General features: G+C 47.6%; 1 protein-coding gene across 1 annotated transcript in view; it reads right to left on the bottom strand.

Annotated features, from left to right (window-relative positions):
* Positions 1 to 1,110: 1,110 nt before the first annotated feature.
* The window catches only part of fat4 (FAT atypical cadherin 4), a gene marked incomplete at its 5' end in the record, with an annotated part of 141,699 nt that continues 122,983 nt past the window's right edge, over positions 1,111 to 19,826 (bottom strand). The window contains 6 exons of the mRNA XM_083652436.1: positions 1,111 to 3,466; positions 6,187 to 6,448; positions 9,375 to 9,595; positions 10,584 to 10,708; positions 11,194 to 11,373; positions 16,007 to 16,092. Coding sequence (XP_083508562.1) covers positions 1,554 to 3,466; positions 6,187 to 6,448; positions 9,375 to 9,595; positions 10,584 to 10,708; positions 11,194 to 11,373; positions 16,007 to 16,092 — 2,787 coding nt within the window. The 3' untranslated portion in view covers positions 1,111 to 1,553. The remainder of the gene's footprint in view (positions 3,467 to 6,186; positions 6,449 to 9,374; positions 9,596 to 10,583; positions 10,709 to 11,193; positions 11,374 to 16,006; positions 16,093 to 19,826) is intronic.

The following is a 19,826-nucleotide window of genomic DNA, read 5'->3' as shown; positions in this document are numbered from 1 at the left end:
TTTGGAAATGTTTTGTTCGATTCAGACCCGGTATTATTTAAAGACTGCCCAGAACCAGCCTTGGATCTTTTGGAGCATATAATACCTTACCACCCACACTTTTGGGGGGGATGGGAAGGGAGGGTTATCTGAGCTTGAAGGTGACTATTTTGAGAAGATGCTATTTTAAGATGCATCCAAGTGAGTTTTGCCTTCAAAGAAAAGAACGAAGCGGCTTTTAAATAAATACTTTTTTATTCTGTTATTGGCTTTTTACAGGTACAAAGCATACGGCATGTTATAGTTTTATCAAAAGTGGAAAATACTGATGTTACATATGTAACAAATGTAAAAAATAAGTCTTCAATCTTACTTTCCCCGAAAGTAAGAACATACATTTCAGCATATGAAAATATCCATAAAAACACAGCTTAAGTAATTTAAGTTAATAAACAGTACAAAAAAAAAGTAGAAACCATACATGTCAAAATAATGGACAAAGACACCGACAACAAATGACTCCATGATTTCTCATGAATTTAAAAAAAAATGTACACAAGTTCATAGTTTTTTTTTTAGTTGGGGTCATGTTTATAGGTTTCATACATTATCTTTGCCCGAAAGTCTTGGCTGGTCAGAACAGAAAATGCTGTTTTTGTTTTTGTGACAAACGCTAAACCCCTCAAACCACCCCGCCTACTGAACCTAGGCCACAGAAAGAAGAAGAGGAAAGTTCCTCCCCGTGCTCAAATCCTCAAATGTCTGTAAGGCAGCGGACTCGATTAATCCTCACTCTTGGGAGTGTTTAGCCAGTCTTCTGTGAGAAAACACACCAGGCGGAGACAGAGAGACGGAGAGAGAGAGAGAGAGAGACTGAGTCAGAGAGTGGGTCTTGAGCTGGGACATTTTGGCGGGGTCTCCGTCGTTATACCGTGCGAGCAAAGTGGTGCACTGGCGGTCACACCGAGGGTCGTGTCCCGTCACCTACAGGTGCAGGCAGATCAAACACACATGCTTCCTTTTAAGCCAATTAGAAATTGACCCCTAGAAAAGACAGTGAGCGGGGGGGGGGGGGGGGGGGTTCTCTATCGCTGCACGGCCCGTTGGAATTCTCTTCCTGTGAGTGTTTCAACGTTATCTGACGTCTTATCTTTCAGCTGTGAATGTGACAGGGTTTTTTCTCTAAAGGAGAGGCAATAATGCTAATAAAGAACAGAAACGTTTGATTAAGATAAAGTGGAAGCAGCTCAGACATGGATTTTGATTTGATTTTTCTTTCGGAGCCATTCAGTGTCAATGGATACGTTGTCTAATTAGGCCTCGGACAGATGAATGCTTGATTGTACAGTTGAGTTTGGATGTGGAAAGGACTGGCACACTATTCCAAGGGGGGCTAACGACAAAATCAGTCATGTTACAGGTGCTATTTTCTGCCTTACTGCATTGAACGTCGTCTTAGAATCTTGAATAAAGTAAAAAAAAAATGTGTAGTCCAATGTTCTCTTGAAATATACAGTCTTCCTTTTTTTTAGGGAGAACATCACCATATTGTACAGCATTGTAATAAATAAGTCTCATACATATTGCTCGGCTTCTCCTTCGTTTAGAATGGTCACCGAGCCGTCCCCACTGTTCATTTCAATGTCTCTCGCCGCCTCGTTCTCGGGGAGCAAGGCTAGGTCCTTGAACACGTCCACGTAATGCCCAAACCCAGGGCCCCAGTTCAACAGATTGTCCCAGTTGAAGCCCCCGGCTTGCTGGCCCAGTTTGTGGGGCAGGGTGTAGTGCTGCTCGCTCGGGGGCAACTGGGGGCCGGGGCCGGGCCCTCCTTCTGCCCTGCGGCTCGAGTACCGCCTCTGCTTGAGCCGCCCGCCGTAGTCCTCGTCGTCGGCGTCCGACTCGTTGACCTGCGAGAGCTTGGGCACTCGGGAGCTGTAAGAGACGGGCTTCTCCCGGTCGTACTCCATCTCCGAGCAGGTGAAGGAGTCGTGCGAGTCGCTCTCCGAGGACGACTCGGGGGCGGGGATGCCGTCGGCCGGGTTGCGCACCCTGGACAGCGGCCTGCGGCAGTCCTCCTCCGAGCTGGAGCGCCCGTGGTCGGCGCTGCAGATGCTGGGGTTGCGCGGGCGCGGCGTGTTGAGCCGCTCCACCTCCTCGATGGACAGCCCCACGGGAGGCCCCGTCTCCAGGGGGATCTGCTCGATGGGCTGTTTGAGGCGACTGCCCGGCCTGGAGGTGTGGCCCGCGTGGCCCGCCATGGTCTGCGGGCTTTTGCTGCGCCTCCCCAGCCGGGTGGCGTAGTTGAACATGGGCGGCGGCTGGCACACGTCGCCGTGCAGGTCCATCGGGCTGCCCTCGCGCCGGGCCAGGTTCAGTTCTCTGGTCGGGGTGTTGCGGTAAAACGAGGAGGGCTTGGTGAACGGGGCCGGGCTGTGTCTGGAGAGGGGGTTCGGGGTGGGGCAGGCCGAGTGCGAGTGGCTGAGCGGGGTGGACCTCAGCGCCTGGCTGTACTGAGGCTGGTAGGTGTAGCTCGTCGCTCCCAGAGGTAAGGGCGACTGTCGGGCGAAGCCCAGCGGGCTGTGTCTCTGGATGGAGAACTTGGGCGTGTGGCTGCGGAACTGCTTGTAGTGCTGGATGATGTCAGCATCCGAAGGGGCGATGCTGCTAGCATTGTCAATGTCATAGTGTTCAATATCCGCTTCTGGTACGTTGCAGGGGACACAGGGTGCGCTGGGGACGGTCTCGATGTTGTGGGGGATATCCGTTTCGTCATAGATCAGATAAGGGTTTTCCCTCTCGATGATGTCAGGTTTGGGGTTCCCTTCTGGCTGTTTGCGCACCGTCATGTCGTCTCCGTACGGCGGGATGTTATCCGGGTCGTCGAACGCCACGTTCTCGCTGCCCTTCTTCTTTTTCTTCTTCTTCTCCTTGGGCTTCTTCTCCTTGGGCTCCTTTGGCACCTTGGTCTTGTTGCGGTCCTTGCAGTGGTTGCACAGGATGAGGCTGAGCACCACCAGGGCGAGGACGCTGGCACAGCTACCCACGATGGCGGGCACCGCCCAGATGGGGAGGACCATCTCGTCCGCGGCGGGGCTCGGGCTGCAGACGAAGCCGCCGTTGTTGGCCGTCTTACACATGGTGCCCTGGGGACACTGGACGCCCAAACAGGCCACCAGGGTCTCGCAGGTCTTCCCCGTGTAGAACTCGGAGCAGACGCAGGTGAATCCCGAGCGGAGGTCCGGCACGCAGCTCCCGCGGTTCTGGCAGGGGCTGGAGGCGCAGTCGCCGGGCGGGACACACTGGTAGGTGTACCACTGGTTGACGCACATCAGGCCGTCCCAGCAGGGGCTGCTCTCGCACAGGTTGGGGCCCCGGCAGCCGATCTTGACGGCGGAGCTGGTCTTGGTCAGCGTGACCAGGCTGTGCTCTCCGCTGAACGGCAGGTTCTCCCCGTTGTACTTCATGTAGGCCAAGCAGCCGTCAAAACCTGCAGGAGAAATAAGAGGAAAAGCAGCTCAGATAACAGGAAACAGCCCTCGGCCACTAGAAAGACAAAACAGTGGCCTCATTTCCGATGGAGACCAGACTGATAGCTTTTCAAAATGTCTGACGGTCGCTGGAACACGTCCTTGTAAATAACAGGAACTGCAGAGCTATAATCAGAATCGAAAGGAATTTTGTTTAGACAGGTAATTGGTTCAAGCTTAGGACAGAAAGGACGTGAAATGTTCTTGTGGGAAAACGCCTGAAAATATTTAAAATAGGTTGAATAGATCACTGGCCAATTAGAGAGAAGAAATATGATTATTAAAAAAAAAAAGAGTCACTGGCTCTTTACTGACAGAGAATCCATCGTCGGGGCCATTATGGCTTCGAGACATCGGCTACATCTGGGTTGCATGAATGTCTAATTCAATCTTTCGCTTTGTGTATTGCTTAACAATGTTTGTGTGTGTGTGTGTGTGTGTGTGTGTGTTGCCTAACAATGCTGCCTCACCAAATGTAAATAGATGTTTATTGAATTGATGGCGGTGCAGATGAAATGCATTAGCTTCTTTTCATTAGCTCCTGCACAGCGTAGCACAAGTCTTCACACACGCGTATCGCGGTCGGGGTCGCTGAATAGGCAGTCTGCCACAGACCTGCGTGCTCGCAATGTGTTTCTTTTGAAATATACCGTGATCCTCGTGTAAAAGGGATCACTAAATCATCCAAATTGCTCATTTTTACCATATTAGTCCACGGTATTAGGCTAGTTTCTTCCTCCCCTCCCCTGAAATTCAAAAATTTACAGCGCAGCCTTCCCTCCCTCTGGAAGCCCTCTCTTTCACCCTATCTCAACTATTTTCAAGTCAGACTCCAGGACATTTGATATGTGATTTAAGTCTAAACTGAGATGTGAGTCATTGGAAGTAGGATGAAAACTCCAAAAACTCATCCAAGGCAAAGTCAAATCCAATTAGTAGTTATTCGTCTATAAATGATACTCCGATAAGAAGAAACATTTACCCACTACTGTAAATTCACAACAGGTAAATCTCAGCAATGTCAAATAGAAGCAGATTTCAGGCCAGTTCCACTGAGCCTTGTTGGACTGCCACCAAATATGGTGCGCAGTTTGAGCAGCAGGCTATTAATTTAGCAGGAAAAATGAAGACGCTTGGACTGTGTGTTCAAGGGCACACAAGCTTTTGAGCACACACACATGTACTGTGCACAGACACACGCACGTCGCACACACACATGCACACACACATGTACTGTGCACAGACACACGCACGTCGCACACACACGCGCACACACACACACACACACACACACACACACAAACACACACACACACAAACACGCCACACACACGTCACACACACACACGCACATAGTAAAAGTTTTCAAAACACAGCTACATACATTAATGATAGTAGTTAAAAGGAGCGAGAACTTTCTTGGTCGAATGCCAGTTTTGGAGAGCTGCAGCAGGTCGTTCGCAGCATGCACACACACACACACACACACACACACACACACACACATACACATACACACACACACACACACACACCTACACACCTACACACACACACACAGGGTTCTGAAGGGCAATACTGATAATGATATTTTTGGACTTGAGGCTGATTAATGTGGGCGGTCAACACTTTTGATAAGTGTCACTCGACAGAAATAAGAGTCACATGACATTTTTAATCCCCCCCCACCCCCATTTTCTCCCCATTTGTACTTGGCCAAATTGCCCCCTGCTGCCCCGGTCGCTGCTCCACCCTCTGCCGATCTGGGGAGAGCCATAGACTAGCACCATCCTTCCTCCGATACATGTACAGTTGCCAGCCGCTTCTTTTCACCTGACAGCGGGGAGCTTCACCGCCAGTACGTAGCACGTGAGAGGCTCATGCTATAGAGAGGCAAAGTGAACATCACTTCCTGCTTCAGCACTGTACCAGAGATTTTCTTCCGTAATTTATTTTCCCATAGACATTTCGTAAAATGCGTATAAAAATTGTTTTACTTGGTCAAACCAAACGGTTCAGCTATATTTACAATCAGAAGAGACCATAGAACATTTCACTCGGACCAAAACTTAAAAAACAACATCGAAAAAATATTTTCTTTAAACCGGCATTCTTTTACGTTTTGGTCCGAGTTAAATGTTATGCGGTCTCTCCTGTTTCTAAATATATCTGAACCATATCTGAACCATTTGGTTTGAACAAGTAAAACTATTTTTATAAGCACTTTACAAAATGTCTATGGGATAAATGGCGGATGAAAATCTCTGGTACAGTGCTGAAGCAGGAAGTGACGTTCCACTTTAGCTCTCTATTCCCTCCAGTTCCCTTCCACCCCGAACAGGCGCCCCGACCGACCAGAAGAGATGCTAGTGCAGCGACCAGTACACATAGGCTTCCCACCTGCAGGACACAGCCAATCGTGCCTGTATGGACGCCCGACCAAGCCGGAGGTAACACGGGAGCGCAAAGCCGATATTTGTAATTTGCAGTATGCTTAGGCGAGAGGTTTCAGTCATCTTCATGGTAACCGTGGCCCCTCCCAGCCTGAGCTACTCTCCCCTCAGCTTCTCTGGAGGAGCACGGTGTCCCCCGGCTGGTTGTTAACTTCCTTTTAGTCCAAATACACCGTAAAGATACCCCCCACCCAACACACACATACACACACACCCTCCAAACTCACCTGCTGCAGTTTTCTGCTGGGCGGGTCCGGGTGGGATGCCCCCCAGAGACACGGTGGAGACGCTGAGACCGCCAAAGTCCTGCGTGGCGTGCAGGATGAGCTTGGGCCGGTCGCCGTCCACGCGCAGCACGGTGGCCGAGCTGTTCTTCACCAGGCGGAGGGTGTGCCACTGGCCGTCTGACAGCAGCGTGTCGCCCGCCGTGCGCTCCACCTTGCCCCCCACACCCGCGTCCGAGACGTAGTGGAGGTTGCCGTTCTTCAGCTGAGGGAGGGGACAGAGACGGAGTTGAGTGCGGTGGCCACAGATAGCCATATAAAACAGTGAGCACTTACTCTACTCGACATGGGTTTGGATGATTGGATGGATCATTTGATAGAGTGAAAGATATCAATGTAGGCCATGAACTTGAGGTACTTTAGATAACGTTGTTGTCAACTAAAAATGCATGTTTTCATAGATGGAAGCCAGACAGAGTTTGAGTGGACTAGATGTTGACATGCATGTAGCTTTGGTCTTCACCAGTTGTGTCTATTTACTGATGAGGAAGTAAATACAGTGCCAATGCCTACATTAATATGCCACTATGTTAATGAGCACAGCATATTGTCATAGACTAATGATTCTCAACCGTTGTCACATCAGGGACCCCTAATTTAGGCCACTTTAGAGCCACGGACCCCCATTGAGATTCTGTCTCTCAGACCCATATCTGAGAATATTTTTATTATCGGATATGATTTTGTCCAGAACTCCATGACTACAGTATCTGTATTGTAGGTAGAGAGAAAAGAGGGAAACTACGACCAAAATAGTTACTCTTCTTCTCTAATTGTGTTAACTCCTTGAAAATTAAATCATTGAGATGTTTAACAATTCATTCATTTGCTTGCCCCAAGGCCCCCACATGGAGAACCAGTGGACAGTGAGACAGTGAGACAGACACAGAAACTGATACGATACTGGATAGATTGTGCTTTTATCTGTGCTATATTGGTGGCGTTGTTAACCTTCAATTATATGATAAAATAATGTCATGAATAATGAACGTCTACAGTTCCACTTTAAACGGCACTTTAAAAGAAGCACTTTGTAAGATGTAAAGCAATTCAATAGACCCTTTTCACGGGAGCCATTTTGTGTCGAAAAGGCAGAATAAACACGGGTGGAAGCAAAACACTAATGAGGGTTTATAAATTCCAATCATGGACGTTTGAAACCCTCATTAGTGTTTTGCTTGCACCTGTGCTTGCACCTGTGTTTACCCTGCCTTTTCGACACAAAATGGCCTCCGTGAAAAGGGTCTATAGCCTTAAAACGTTCACTTAATCAGGATGGATGGAAAGAAGTCTTCTCTCTGAAAGCCCAGTCTCCACAAACGCACTGCCGTCAAAATCTGGTGTCGAGGTCAGAGATCGAAGAGAAAAATGCAGTTTGAAGCTCATAAATCTTTCTCCCAGAGGGACATAGTGCAGTTAATCATGTTCTCACGACTTGTGTGTGTGTAGCGAACGCTCTTGGGCCAGAGGATGATCAGTAGCAAGCTAACAGCAATGTCAGAGACAACAGACGCCCACTGGAGATGATGATGGTGGCCCCTTCCAGAAACCAGAGGACACACTGCGTCTTTCAGAGGAATTCATCAAGCTCATATGTAGTCGTCGTCCTCACGTCCATGGAAAAGTAATCCCATCTCCTCCTTTGCAAAGATCCCGAGAAATCCGCAATGATAGACAGCTTCCGGAAGTTTTGATTTAAAATGGGAACAACTAAAAGTCCCCCAAGCCAAATAATACTGAGTGCTCCAAACCTGGAGAACCCATTTGTAGGTTTATCTATTAAACATCTTGTTATTTATATTTCCGCATATATCGCACTCCCTCTCACCTTACTGTGTGTGTGTGTGTGTGTGTGTGTGTGTGTGTGTGTGTGTGTGTGTGTGTGTGTGTCATATAAGAAACCTGAAACCAAAATAAGAAACCTGAACTATTTTGGTCAGGAGATGATGCTAAGTTGGAATGGCTATTCAGAGATGAAGTCTTCAGTTTGGCCAGGTTTATTGGGAGGGCTTGGAAACTTAGAATGGGGAAGTTGTTCATCTGAATATACAACTCTGTCTACAACTCAAGCTTTTTGTAGCTTGTTTGTTAATTTGTTTGTATTGTTGAACTTGAATGATTTGTGTCTTGTAAACCCAGATGGGCTGGGCACCATGAATATGGTGCATGGCACAGAAATGAAACTTATCTATCTATCTGTATATATATATATACAGTATGTGTGTATGTACACATACATACATCACACCCACTGTATATTCCCCAGCCCCCAGTTAAAATAATATTCTGGACTATTAGCTGTGGTGGCGACCTACAAGGAGCAGAGACTCAGTGCTCAACACCAGAAAATAAAACCATGAGAGAGACAGAGAGAGAGGAGGGAGGCCTAGTATGTTTGATGCACACACACAAAAAGGGCTGGTTGGGGGGGGGGGGTGTCTAAGGGAAAATTGAAGGGAATGAATGAGAGCTCAGGCCCCTTTGGGCAGCTGGCCAGGCTCAGTCAGAGGGAGGGAGGGAGGGAGGAGTGCTGAACAGGAGAGGAGGGGCTAAGGGGAGGGGGGGGTGAGAAAGTCCATATAGTTTGCCTATAGCTTTGACTATGTGTAGGCTTAGGGTGATGACTGCAGAGAGAGCTGTGGACCTATGTATGCAGACGCATACAGTGCAGTATGCACGTTATCAACTCCATGCATATATATATACGTGTACATACAAAATGGATCCTGAGAACCTTCGTGTTCAGGTGAGATTGTGTGTGTGTGAGATTGTGTGTGTGTGTGTGTGTGTGTGTGTGTGTGCGCGTGCGTGCATTGATATTCCACACGTGCGCACAGACAGACACACCAACAGTCATGACTGTAGAGGGCATTCAGGTGACGTAGCACAACCTCTGGCAGCCATATTGGAGGTCCTCAGCTCTTGGGCAACAACAGCTGTGAATATTGATACGATTTCGCCCTCTCAACAGAATAGAACAGAAGCGGCAGGTAACACGGGGGCTCGAACCTGCGACCCTCGTGTTGGTAGGCAGGGAATCTACCGCTGCACTACATCCCGCCCTCGACTGTACATGTGTTATCTCTAATACATCTGTAAATGTACATGACCTTGCCTCCAGCTGCTCTCACCTTCACAGTGGTGTAGTTGCTGCTCTCCTGCACGTGCAGCAGAGTGCCACTCTTGCTGCGTGTCCTGAACTTGACCTCCAGGCTGCTGGGGGGCGCGGGGTCACGCGAGGTCACGCCCTGCAGTGTCTGCCTCAGCAGGACGTCCCGCTTGGGGCCCTGCCTCAGGGCGTAGTCCAGACGGCCCGTACCATCCAGGGACAGGGCGGTGTCTGCTGTGATGTCTGTGGAGGAGAGATGGAGAATACAGAAGAAAATATCAGACCATCCTCTTCCTCCTATGAAGCAGTCTGACCCCACAGATGTTTCACTGGGGAATCCATATTTCAATTTCCACTCTGGAGCTGTCGGACTGTTTTTCCCCCCGTCAGTTTTGCCATAACCACAACTTGGTCTTCACATCTCATCGAACGGTTAGAGAAAACCATCCCGTAAGTGAAAGATCACAAGTTCGATCCCCCATGAAAAGGCCGATCCAGACACTGAACCCATATTGTGGTGTTTCTCTTCTCGCCAGGTGCTTTGGAAAAGAACACCGAAAGTCTAAAATGTAAATGTGATCCGCCAGATTTTTGGCAATTTCGTTGAAGAAATTGTTTGGACCTTCTCAGCAATGTGGCTTTTCTCTTCAAGGCAAACCTTCACATGCACAGTGGCTAAAAGGAAACTCATTTCTTGCCTTGCAGCATTTTTAAACCTCAATATACAATGTACTGTGTCTTTGTCAAATTGATTGATACGTTATGTATAATCACCATAAATTATACTAATGAGACTATGGTTTTTCAGATTTCCTGCAAAATCCAACCCGGTGGCACGCAATGTAAAATGCAGTACAAAGGCTGGTAGAGTCTCCATCATGGCCTCATTTGTAATTACACAATTCTTTCAAATAGTTATTGTGCAAATGATTTGTTGATGATGAAACGCAGCTTTAAACTAAAGCTACTTTTCACTGGTGGCAGTTTCTGAAGTTTTTTGTTTTAGTTTTCTGCGATAGTGAGTGTGAGTGATGATATAATTACACACACGACACGATGGCTTTCAAGTGAAAGTCAGAATGCCGCGGTGCGGGTCTATATTAAGATCCATGGTGCAGTTGGGTGAGTCATGAGGGAAGAATCATAAATAGTCATGATTGAATATGCCTTAAGTAAAGTGCCACCTCAGCACACACACACAAAAAGGAGACTTCAAAGGCACGATACTTACATTTCTCACAGTATTTGCCCGTGAAGCCGTCCACACACTGGCACTGCTGCCACGACCAGTGGTCCAAACAGGTGCCCCCGTGTCTGCAGGGGCTGGCAGTGCAGGCTCCTTCCAGTCTGGGGCATCTACAGACAAGAGCCACAGACAGACACACTGACAGTCAGACAGATACGCTGACGGGCACCAAACAGGGCGGCCGCACAGTCGACGCCCGGGGGTCCTCCGATAAAGAAGCTCAGAAAATGGGGTAGATGAGCTGAGATCTCTCCCCCACCATGCGGCAATACAAAAAAAAACATAAAGGACCCCGGGGGAATTAGCATATTAAAAGATCAGTCCTCACTATTCACAAGCCAGAGAGAAAAGAACAAATCCAGCGTTTCTGCAATTGCTCCCAACCCCCCCCCTCCCTCCCTCCCCCGTCAAAAAAAATCTGCCGTTTGGATATTTTAAAAAAAAGCATCTTTTTAACCGCTCTCGAGAGGGTTTGAGAGTGTGAACAGATGTCCCACAGTGAGAGTCCAGGAGGTTAGGGGGAAGATGGACAGATGGGAAGAAGATGGGGATGATTTGGAAAGGTGATGGTGGTGGTGGTGGGGGGGATCCGGACCTGTCAAGGATGCCGCGCGATGCCAGCGCCTGACTGGGCTCCAGCGGGCGGCCGTTGACGGCGAACTCCATGATGCAGCCCACAAAGTCGTGCGTGGCGACCTGCCCGCGCCGGTGAAGGACGGGCTCTATTGCCCTGACGCCTCCCACCGAGAGCCTGTTGGGCTGTACGTCCAGGATCCTGCACGCACGCACGCACACGCACACACACACACACACACACACACGCACACACAATCGGAGACAGAAGTACACAAACGGATGAGCACACGAGCGCACAACGACAGGCAGGCATGCAGACGCTAATGTATGTACGCACACAGACGCAGAGGCACACGAGCGAACACACCAACCCGCTCTCATTCCCATCGCTTCAAACTCTGCCGCTTTGTCAAGTCCCGCGGCGCGACACACCGACATGAAAGCTACCCTTAGTTTCTCATTGTTTTTGGACGAGCCGAGTAGTCTAGCCGAACTTCCCACAATGTCTGAAAGTGACGCCACGGGACTGCGACATTCAAGTTAGCCTGGGCTCGGTAACGCAGGAGAGTTGGGGATTGGCACGTTTTTTTTTGTAACGCTAACCAAGTTGTTTTAGTTACCTACTGTAAACTTAACCACATTCTTTTAGTTGCCGAAACTGAAGTTGTTGTAGTCGCCTAAACCCAACTGAGTTGTTCTAGTTGGCTAAAGTTGACCAACGTGACAACATTTTCAAATGAACGGACGTGGCGTCGCTTGCAGATGTTGTGGGCGTTCTTCTGGACTACCCTGCACCTCCGAACATGAGGAGAAAGGGGATGTTTTTCTTCAGTGTATTGCTGAGGGGTTGTGACCCAAAGCATCAGAATGTGACTCTCTGAAGAGTCACACACACGCACACACACACACACACACACACACACACACACACACACACACACTGAAAGCCACTGAGGTTCAGTGGGTTTCGTAACAACATGGTCCCAAGACCCTTACACAATAAACCTTCTGCAGACCTCTGTGGCCCTTCTGCCAGATCAATCAATCAAGAATCTCTCACACACACACACACACACACACACACACACACACACACACACACACACACACACACACACACACACACACACACTGTAGGCCTCACCCCACACGGCCTGGCTCGGGGCCTTCTGTATAAAGGAAGGGATCATCCAGTAATGTTAAAGGCTTTTACATCATATATATTTGCAACACATGACTTCATTTCAGAGACAATTGTGCATTACCATGGTAAAGAATGTATTACAGATGCATCTCATATTTTAAAGAAAGTCGCTCTAATCCACAGCCATTTACATTAAACCAGTAATAACACAAAAAGCAGAAAACAAAAACAAAGGAATAAAAGCCTCTATCCCTCGTAGAGCTGCATCTATTGTGTCCTGCATTGTCAGGGCTTTTCACTATGAGAACAATACAAATGATTCCACTTAGCTGAGAACTGATCTTAATGTGAAGACCCTGTGCAGTCCACTTCGCTGAGAACTGAGCTTAACATGGCTGAAGACCCTGTGCAGTCCACTAGCTGAGAACTGATCTTAATCTGGCTGAAGACCCTGTGCAGTCCACTTAGCTGAGAACTGATCTAAACATGGCTGAAGACCCTGTGCAGTCCACGTCACTGAGAACTGATCTTAATCTGGCTGAAGACCCTGTGCAGTCCACTTCGCTGAGAACTGATCTTAATCTGGCTGAAGACCCTATGCAGTCCACTTGCTGAGAACTGATCTTAATCTGGCTGAAGACCCTGTGCAGTCCACTTAGCTGAGAACTGATCTTAACGTGGCTGAAGACCCTGTGCAGTCCACTTCACTGAGAACTGATCGGAATGCAGCGAGCGCGTTGCCTAATGGTTAACTTAACCTAATGTTAGCCCTAAAGCCCAGTTTGGTTCCTTGGCTGTGCCTATTTACATTTAACTCAACCAGTGACATGATTTCTACCTCCAGAGCAGCCTATGTAGAAATTTGGTAGACCAACCAAATAGACCAACCAGCTAACGTTAGCTGGTTAGCTGGTAACCCAAACCTCAACCATACAACCCTAACCTAAACCTCAACCATACAACCCTAACCTAAACCTCAACCATACAACCCTAACCCAAACCTCAACCATACAGCCCTAACCCAAACCTCAACCATACAACCCTAACCTAAACCTCAACCATACAACCCTAACCCAAACCTCAACCATACAACCCTAACCTAAACATCAACCATACAGCCCTAACCCAAACCTCAACCATACAACCCTAACCCAAACCTCAACCATACAACCTAAACCTCAACCATACAACCCAACCTCAACCATACAACCCTAACCTAAACCTCAACCATACAACCCTAACCTAAACATCAACCATACAACCCTAACCTAAACCTCAACCATACAGCCCTAACCTAAACCATACAGCCCTAACCTAAACCTCAACCATACAACCCTAACCCAAACCTCAACCATACAGCCCTAACCTAAACCTCAACCATACAACCCTAACCCAAACCTCAACCATACAGCCCTAACCTAAACCATACAGCCCTAACCTAAACCTCAACCATACAACCCTAACCCAAACCTCAACCATACAGCCCTAACCTAAACCTCAACCATACAACCCTAACCCAAACCTCAACCATACAGCCCTAACCTAAACCTCAACCATACAACCCTAACCCAAACCTCAACCATACAGCCCTAACCTAAACCATACAGCCCTAACCTAAACCTCAACCATACAACCCTAACCCAAACCTCAACCATACAGCCCTAACCTAAACCTCAACCATACAACCCTAACCCAAACCTCAACCATACAGCCCTAACCTAATCCTCAACCATACAACCCTAACCCAAACCTCAACCATACAGCCCTAACCTAATCCTCAACCATACAACCCTAACCCAAACCTCAACCATACAACCCTAACCTAAACCTCAACCATACAACCCTAACCCAAACCTCAACCATACAGCCCTAACCCAAACCTCAACCATACAACCCTAACCCAAACCTCAACCATACAGCCCTAACCCAAACCTCAACCATACAACCCTAACCCAAACCTCAACCATACAACCCTAACCCAAACCTCAACCATACAACCCTAACCCAAACCTCAACCATACAACCCCAACCTAAACATCAACCATACAACTCTAACCTCAACCATACAGCCCTAACCTAAACCTCAACCATACAACCCTAACCTAAACCTCAACCATACAACCCTAACCCAAACCTCAACCATACAACCCTAACCTAAACCTCAACCATACAACCCTAACCCTAACCCAAACCTCAACCATACAACCCTAACCTAAACATCAACCATACAACCCTAACCCAAACCTCAACCATACAACCCTAACCCAAACCTCAACCATACAACCCAAACCTCAACCATACAGCCCTAACCTAAACATCAACCATACAACCCTAACCCAAACCTCAACCATACAGCCCTAACCCAAACCTCAACCATACAGCCCAAACGTCAACCATACAGCCCTAACCCAAACCTCAACCATACACCCTAACCCAAACCTCAACCATACAACCCTAACCCAAACCTCAACCATACAACCCTAACCTAAACCTCAACCATACAGCCCTAACCCAAACCTCAACCATACAACCCTAACCCAAACCTCAAACCTCAACCATACAACCCTAACCCAAACCTCAACCATACAACCCAAACGTCAACCATACAGCCCTAACCCAAACCTCAACCATACAACCCAAACCCAAACCTCAACCATACAACCCTAACCCAAACCTCAACCATACAACCCAAACGTCAACCATACAGCCCTAACCCAAACCTCAACCATACAACCCAAACCCAAACCTCAACCATACAGCCCTAACCTAAACCTCAACCACATAACCCTAACCCAAACCTCAACCCTACAGCCCTAACCCAAACCTCAACCATACAGCCCTAACCCAAGCCTCAACCATACAGCCCTAACCCAAACCTCAACCATACAGACCCCCTTGCCTTGCTTAAACATCAGGGCTGAGGGTTTCTATTTCATTAGGTGCATGAACGACTGAAAATCAACCAGATGAAAAGATTTCCACGCCGTTTGCAAAAACGTTTTGGTTATGTATCACTTTCCTTAACTTTGGCTTGGAAAATAAAAACAATTTCCAAATTCCTTGACTTTTCCAGTCTTTCAGGAACCCAGACTGTCACCAGCATTTCAATGTACTGTATATACGATAGGCTCAGAAAACAGCTGTCTGTGTGTGTGTGTGTGTGTGTGTGTGTGTGTGTGTGTGTGTGTGTGAGTGTGTGTGTGTGTGTGTGTGTGTGTGTGTGTGTGTGTATTCTGTGTAGGCTTATGCTGGTGGTTCTGTGTGTGTATGGTTTATTGGTGTTTAATGTACACGTGTGATGTGTGTGACGATGGACTGTATGTTTGTGTGTGTGTGTGTGTGTGTGTGTGTATTCTGTGTAGGCTTATGCTGGTGGTTCTGTGTGTGTATGGTTTATTGGTGTTTAATGTACACGTGTGATGTGTGTGACGATGGACTGTATGTTTGTGTGTGCGTAAGTGTGTGTGTGTGTGTGTGTGTGTGTGTGTGTAGGCTTATGCTGGTGGTTCTGTGTGTGTATGGTTTATTGGTGTTTAATGTACACGTGTGATGTGTGTGACGATGGACTGTATGTTTGTGTGTGTGTGTGTGTGTGTGTGTGTGTGTGCGTAAGCGCGTGTGTGTGTGTGTGTGTGTGTGTGTGTGTACTGTAGGTGTGCGTGCGTGTGTTTGTGTGTGATCGTCTTACCAGTCAGTGTGCACGGCCACATTGCTCACAGCACAGTAGCCTGGCTCCTGGTCTTCACCACACAGGTCCACGGTCAGGGAGGCAGCCTGCACGCACGCACACGCACACACACGCACGCACGCACACACACACACAGAAATGACATGTTATTCCCTTTAGGACTACTAAGAGAGACACGTACACACATACACACTTCTGAATGCACATAGTATGGTACTGCTGCATACACATTACACACATGGAAACGGCACCAAACGGCAGCCACCGTCTTGGAAAAATGAAGCCAATATGGAAGTACCAATAAAAACTGCAGTTACTCAAACGGCCACTTGAGGCTGGCTGCAAAAGCGAGTCGTTCCCCATAAAGTTATAATGGCAAACAGCAGAAGTAAACATGTTTACAGCCTGGTTCTTTTGATCTGGCTCGAGCTCATTTCACCTTTCATGTCAACGGTTATATAACTCATGTGTTTATACAGTCTGTGGCTGCAAACATCAGTCTGATTGTATAGAAGTCAATGGGGAGATGACCTGACCTCTCACTTGATTCATTACATTAGTTAGTAAAGACTTTCCTAATGAGTTTATGGTCTCAATCACTAGTTTCAACTCTTCTTCAATACAGCGTGCTTTTGTAAATGATGGTCCAATGTAGAGTAAAATGATGATAAAGCAGACTATGTTTTGGGGCGTGATTGACAGGTCGCCTGTCCAGTGACCACGCACGCAGCTCGCCGATCACGGACCAATAGCAGGCGGCGCTGTGGCACTTCTCATCCAAGATGGCGACGGTGAAAATGTTGAACTCTACTCCAGCTACTTCCATATTTTTACACAGTCTATGAATGTGCACACAACGATCCACACTTTCTGTTGCTATAAGCCTACGGCTGCAAAGTGGCACTGCGTACGATGATTAGTGTCCCAGGAGGGGACTCCCTCTGCGGGCTCATTTCGGAGAGACTGCGGTTGAAATAGCGCTGCTGGCTGCACACAGCCCAAACGCCAACAAGTTGTCTGAGTCACTGATGTCTGTAGCAGAGTCGTTCCATCAGACACTCAATCAATATCTCTCTCCATCTCTGGGTGTCTCTCTCTCTCTCAATAATTAGTATCATGTGGGAGTGTGGGGCTCTCTAACGCTGTCAGGGTTAGGGGTGTTATTCCCTGTGGAGCTCAGCAGATTGGCGCTTTAGTTATACAAACATCTTGTCAGAGGCACAAAATAATCTCATTGGTTGGGTAACAACTCAATGGGCGGAGCCAAAGAACCACAGTAACGTTACACAGTTACTAGTCTCGCAGTGCCAGCCGTAGATGTGACTGAGCTGAAGAAACAGAGATCGAAGGAAAGCTGGCATGGAAGGAATTCGGGTCCAACTATAAACAGAAAATATAAATGGCAATGAATGTTTTTCTTTCATTCATGGCATTCAGAATTTTGGAAGGTCAGCTAAGCTAACTAGAGCTTACCTAGATGATTTAGTATGGCTAGGCTGCACTTTATAATGAGTAACTGTGTAGTCTCACGTAGTCGGACCCATCGACGACGTCGTCAAGCTTCCAGCGGCCCTCATGTTAGTATAAATATTAGATAAAAGCGTCCACCAAATGTCTTTATATTATCTTTTATAATTCATCATAATTGATTGTAAAAGGATGGTGTCAAAACGTCATATATATTGTAGGAAGCATGTCCTAATGCCTCCTTAATGGTGCTAAGCATTTGGCCAGATGTGTGTGGCATTCCCCAAACCCAAGCTTTACTAATGAAGAGAGGAAAAGTGTGGTAAGGAAGCGGTCCGGAAAAGCGTGTGAAAGTGTTGAAAACCCGGAGCAGCACGCTCCACCTCTCCTGGATCTAAAGTCAACATGGACCACACCGGACTGGATCTACCACACAAATCATCCAGGAGAGCATGACCCACCCTGTGTGTGTGTGTGTGCGCACGTGTGCACGCACACGCAAACGCACGCACGCACACACACACACACACACACACACACACACACACACACACACACACACACACACACACACACTCACACACACACACACACACACGTGCATGCACACACACATGCACACATTCTTTCTCAAATACATTTACACACATGTAGGGTGAGACAGAGCGCTACTGGGTTCCCCATGGGGCCTAGGAGTGAAATTCTCCATTTTTCCATCGACGTTTTGTAAAATCCTTGTATTTATTTATTATGTAATTTTTTTTGACAAACCAAGTGATTGAGCTATATTCACAAACACGAGAGACCATAGAACATATTCACTCAGACCAAAACAAAACGGGGCTTGTCGGGGGTAGTGCAGCGGTAGGAGGGTCGCAGGTTCGAGCCCCCATGTCCGGCTTGGTCGGGCGGCCATACAGGCACAATTGGCCGTGTCTGCATGTGGGAAGCTGGATTAAGGGTATCTGTTCTGGTCGCTGCACTAGCGCCTCCTCTGGTCAGTCGGGGCGCCTGTTCGGGGGCCGGCGAGGCTCCTCGCTTTCAGGTCTTAAAGAAGCAGCTGGGACTGCACATGTATCGGAGGAAGCATGCACTAGCCTACAACTCAACCCCAGATCGGCAGAGGGGGTGGAGCAACGACCAAAACGAATGTGCACGTTAGACAGAATTAGAGTACACACACAGCAGGCTTAATTGACAACAACACACATTAGTTTACGGGGTGGAAAACAACACGGAAAACAGAACTCATTTGTCATAAACACATTTGTGACTTTGTGAAGCGCTGCGAAGAACGTCGCAATAACACATGAACACATGGGTGTTTTATTGATGCCTTTTCCCCTGATCAAAGCCAGTACAACACACACACACACACACACACACACACACACACACTTTCTACGTCTCACACTGCTGCTTTATACTCGTCTCCAGAAAGCCCACTGGAAATCAATATCGAATGTGGCTAAAATTCGAGGAGCGTGTTTTTAGTTTGGCGACCGTTGAAGGCCTGGCGTAAACAGTTGTGAGGAGAAGTGAGGAGAACGCCACTGCAGAGCATTGTTTTGCCTGTGAGTAATGGAAAGACCCTGGCGTTGCTGTCTGTTGTGGTGCAGAGCAGACGCTGAGGAACACCATGATGCTGCTGCTGCTGCTACACATTAGCTTAGTGTCCCGAGTACACGTCGTTCAGCTAATCAAGGGCTTGGTGATTAGCCGCCGGTGATAACGAGCTAGGGCGAGGCCACATCTTTCAAACAAAAATGTCCAAGTCCAGTGTTGTTTGCCCCAAGAATTCTATTCTTGGCAAGGTGGAAAAATCTCTGAAACGGTATTAGTTCAGATCTTCACTCAAATCAACGATAATAACATAATAGCATACTGGTGTGTGTAATCTAATCAGAATATCACATTAATTAAGGTTACACAAGACATCTCTAATCAATGAACTGCATTAAATAGTGACTGGCCATTATCTGATTTTGAATTCACGACTAATATCGGCAAAGCAACATATCAGTGTGACCCTAATGTGAGGTCTTTGCGTGGTATCCTTGTATCACGCGTGTCCTCAAAGTGTGTCATGTGACTGTGCAGCTCTCTATGTCGTAAACACTCTCCCTCCGCCAAGACAAATTTGTTGAAATTTATTGTACTTGATGATTAAAATAATTATGATGATAATGATGACGATAATTATGACTGTAACTGTATATCTGTGAACATTTCGTTCCCCTCTGATTACCCGAAGCCCTCAGGACGAAGAGGCGTATTGCCGACTCGGTGGTTTCGCTCTGTTTTTTTTTTCTCGACGTTGGCTCCAAAAACCCCGAGCGGAGGGGAGCCGGGC

The sequence above is a fragment of the Poromitra crassiceps genome (genome assembly GCF_964638095.1).
Source record: "Poromitra crassiceps genome assembly, chromosome: 15".
In the NCBI taxonomy this organism is placed as follows: Eukaryota; Metazoa; Chordata; class Actinopteri; order Beryciformes; family Melamphaidae; genus Poromitra; species Poromitra crassiceps.
This window is presented reverse-complemented; position numbering and strand designations above follow the sequence as displayed.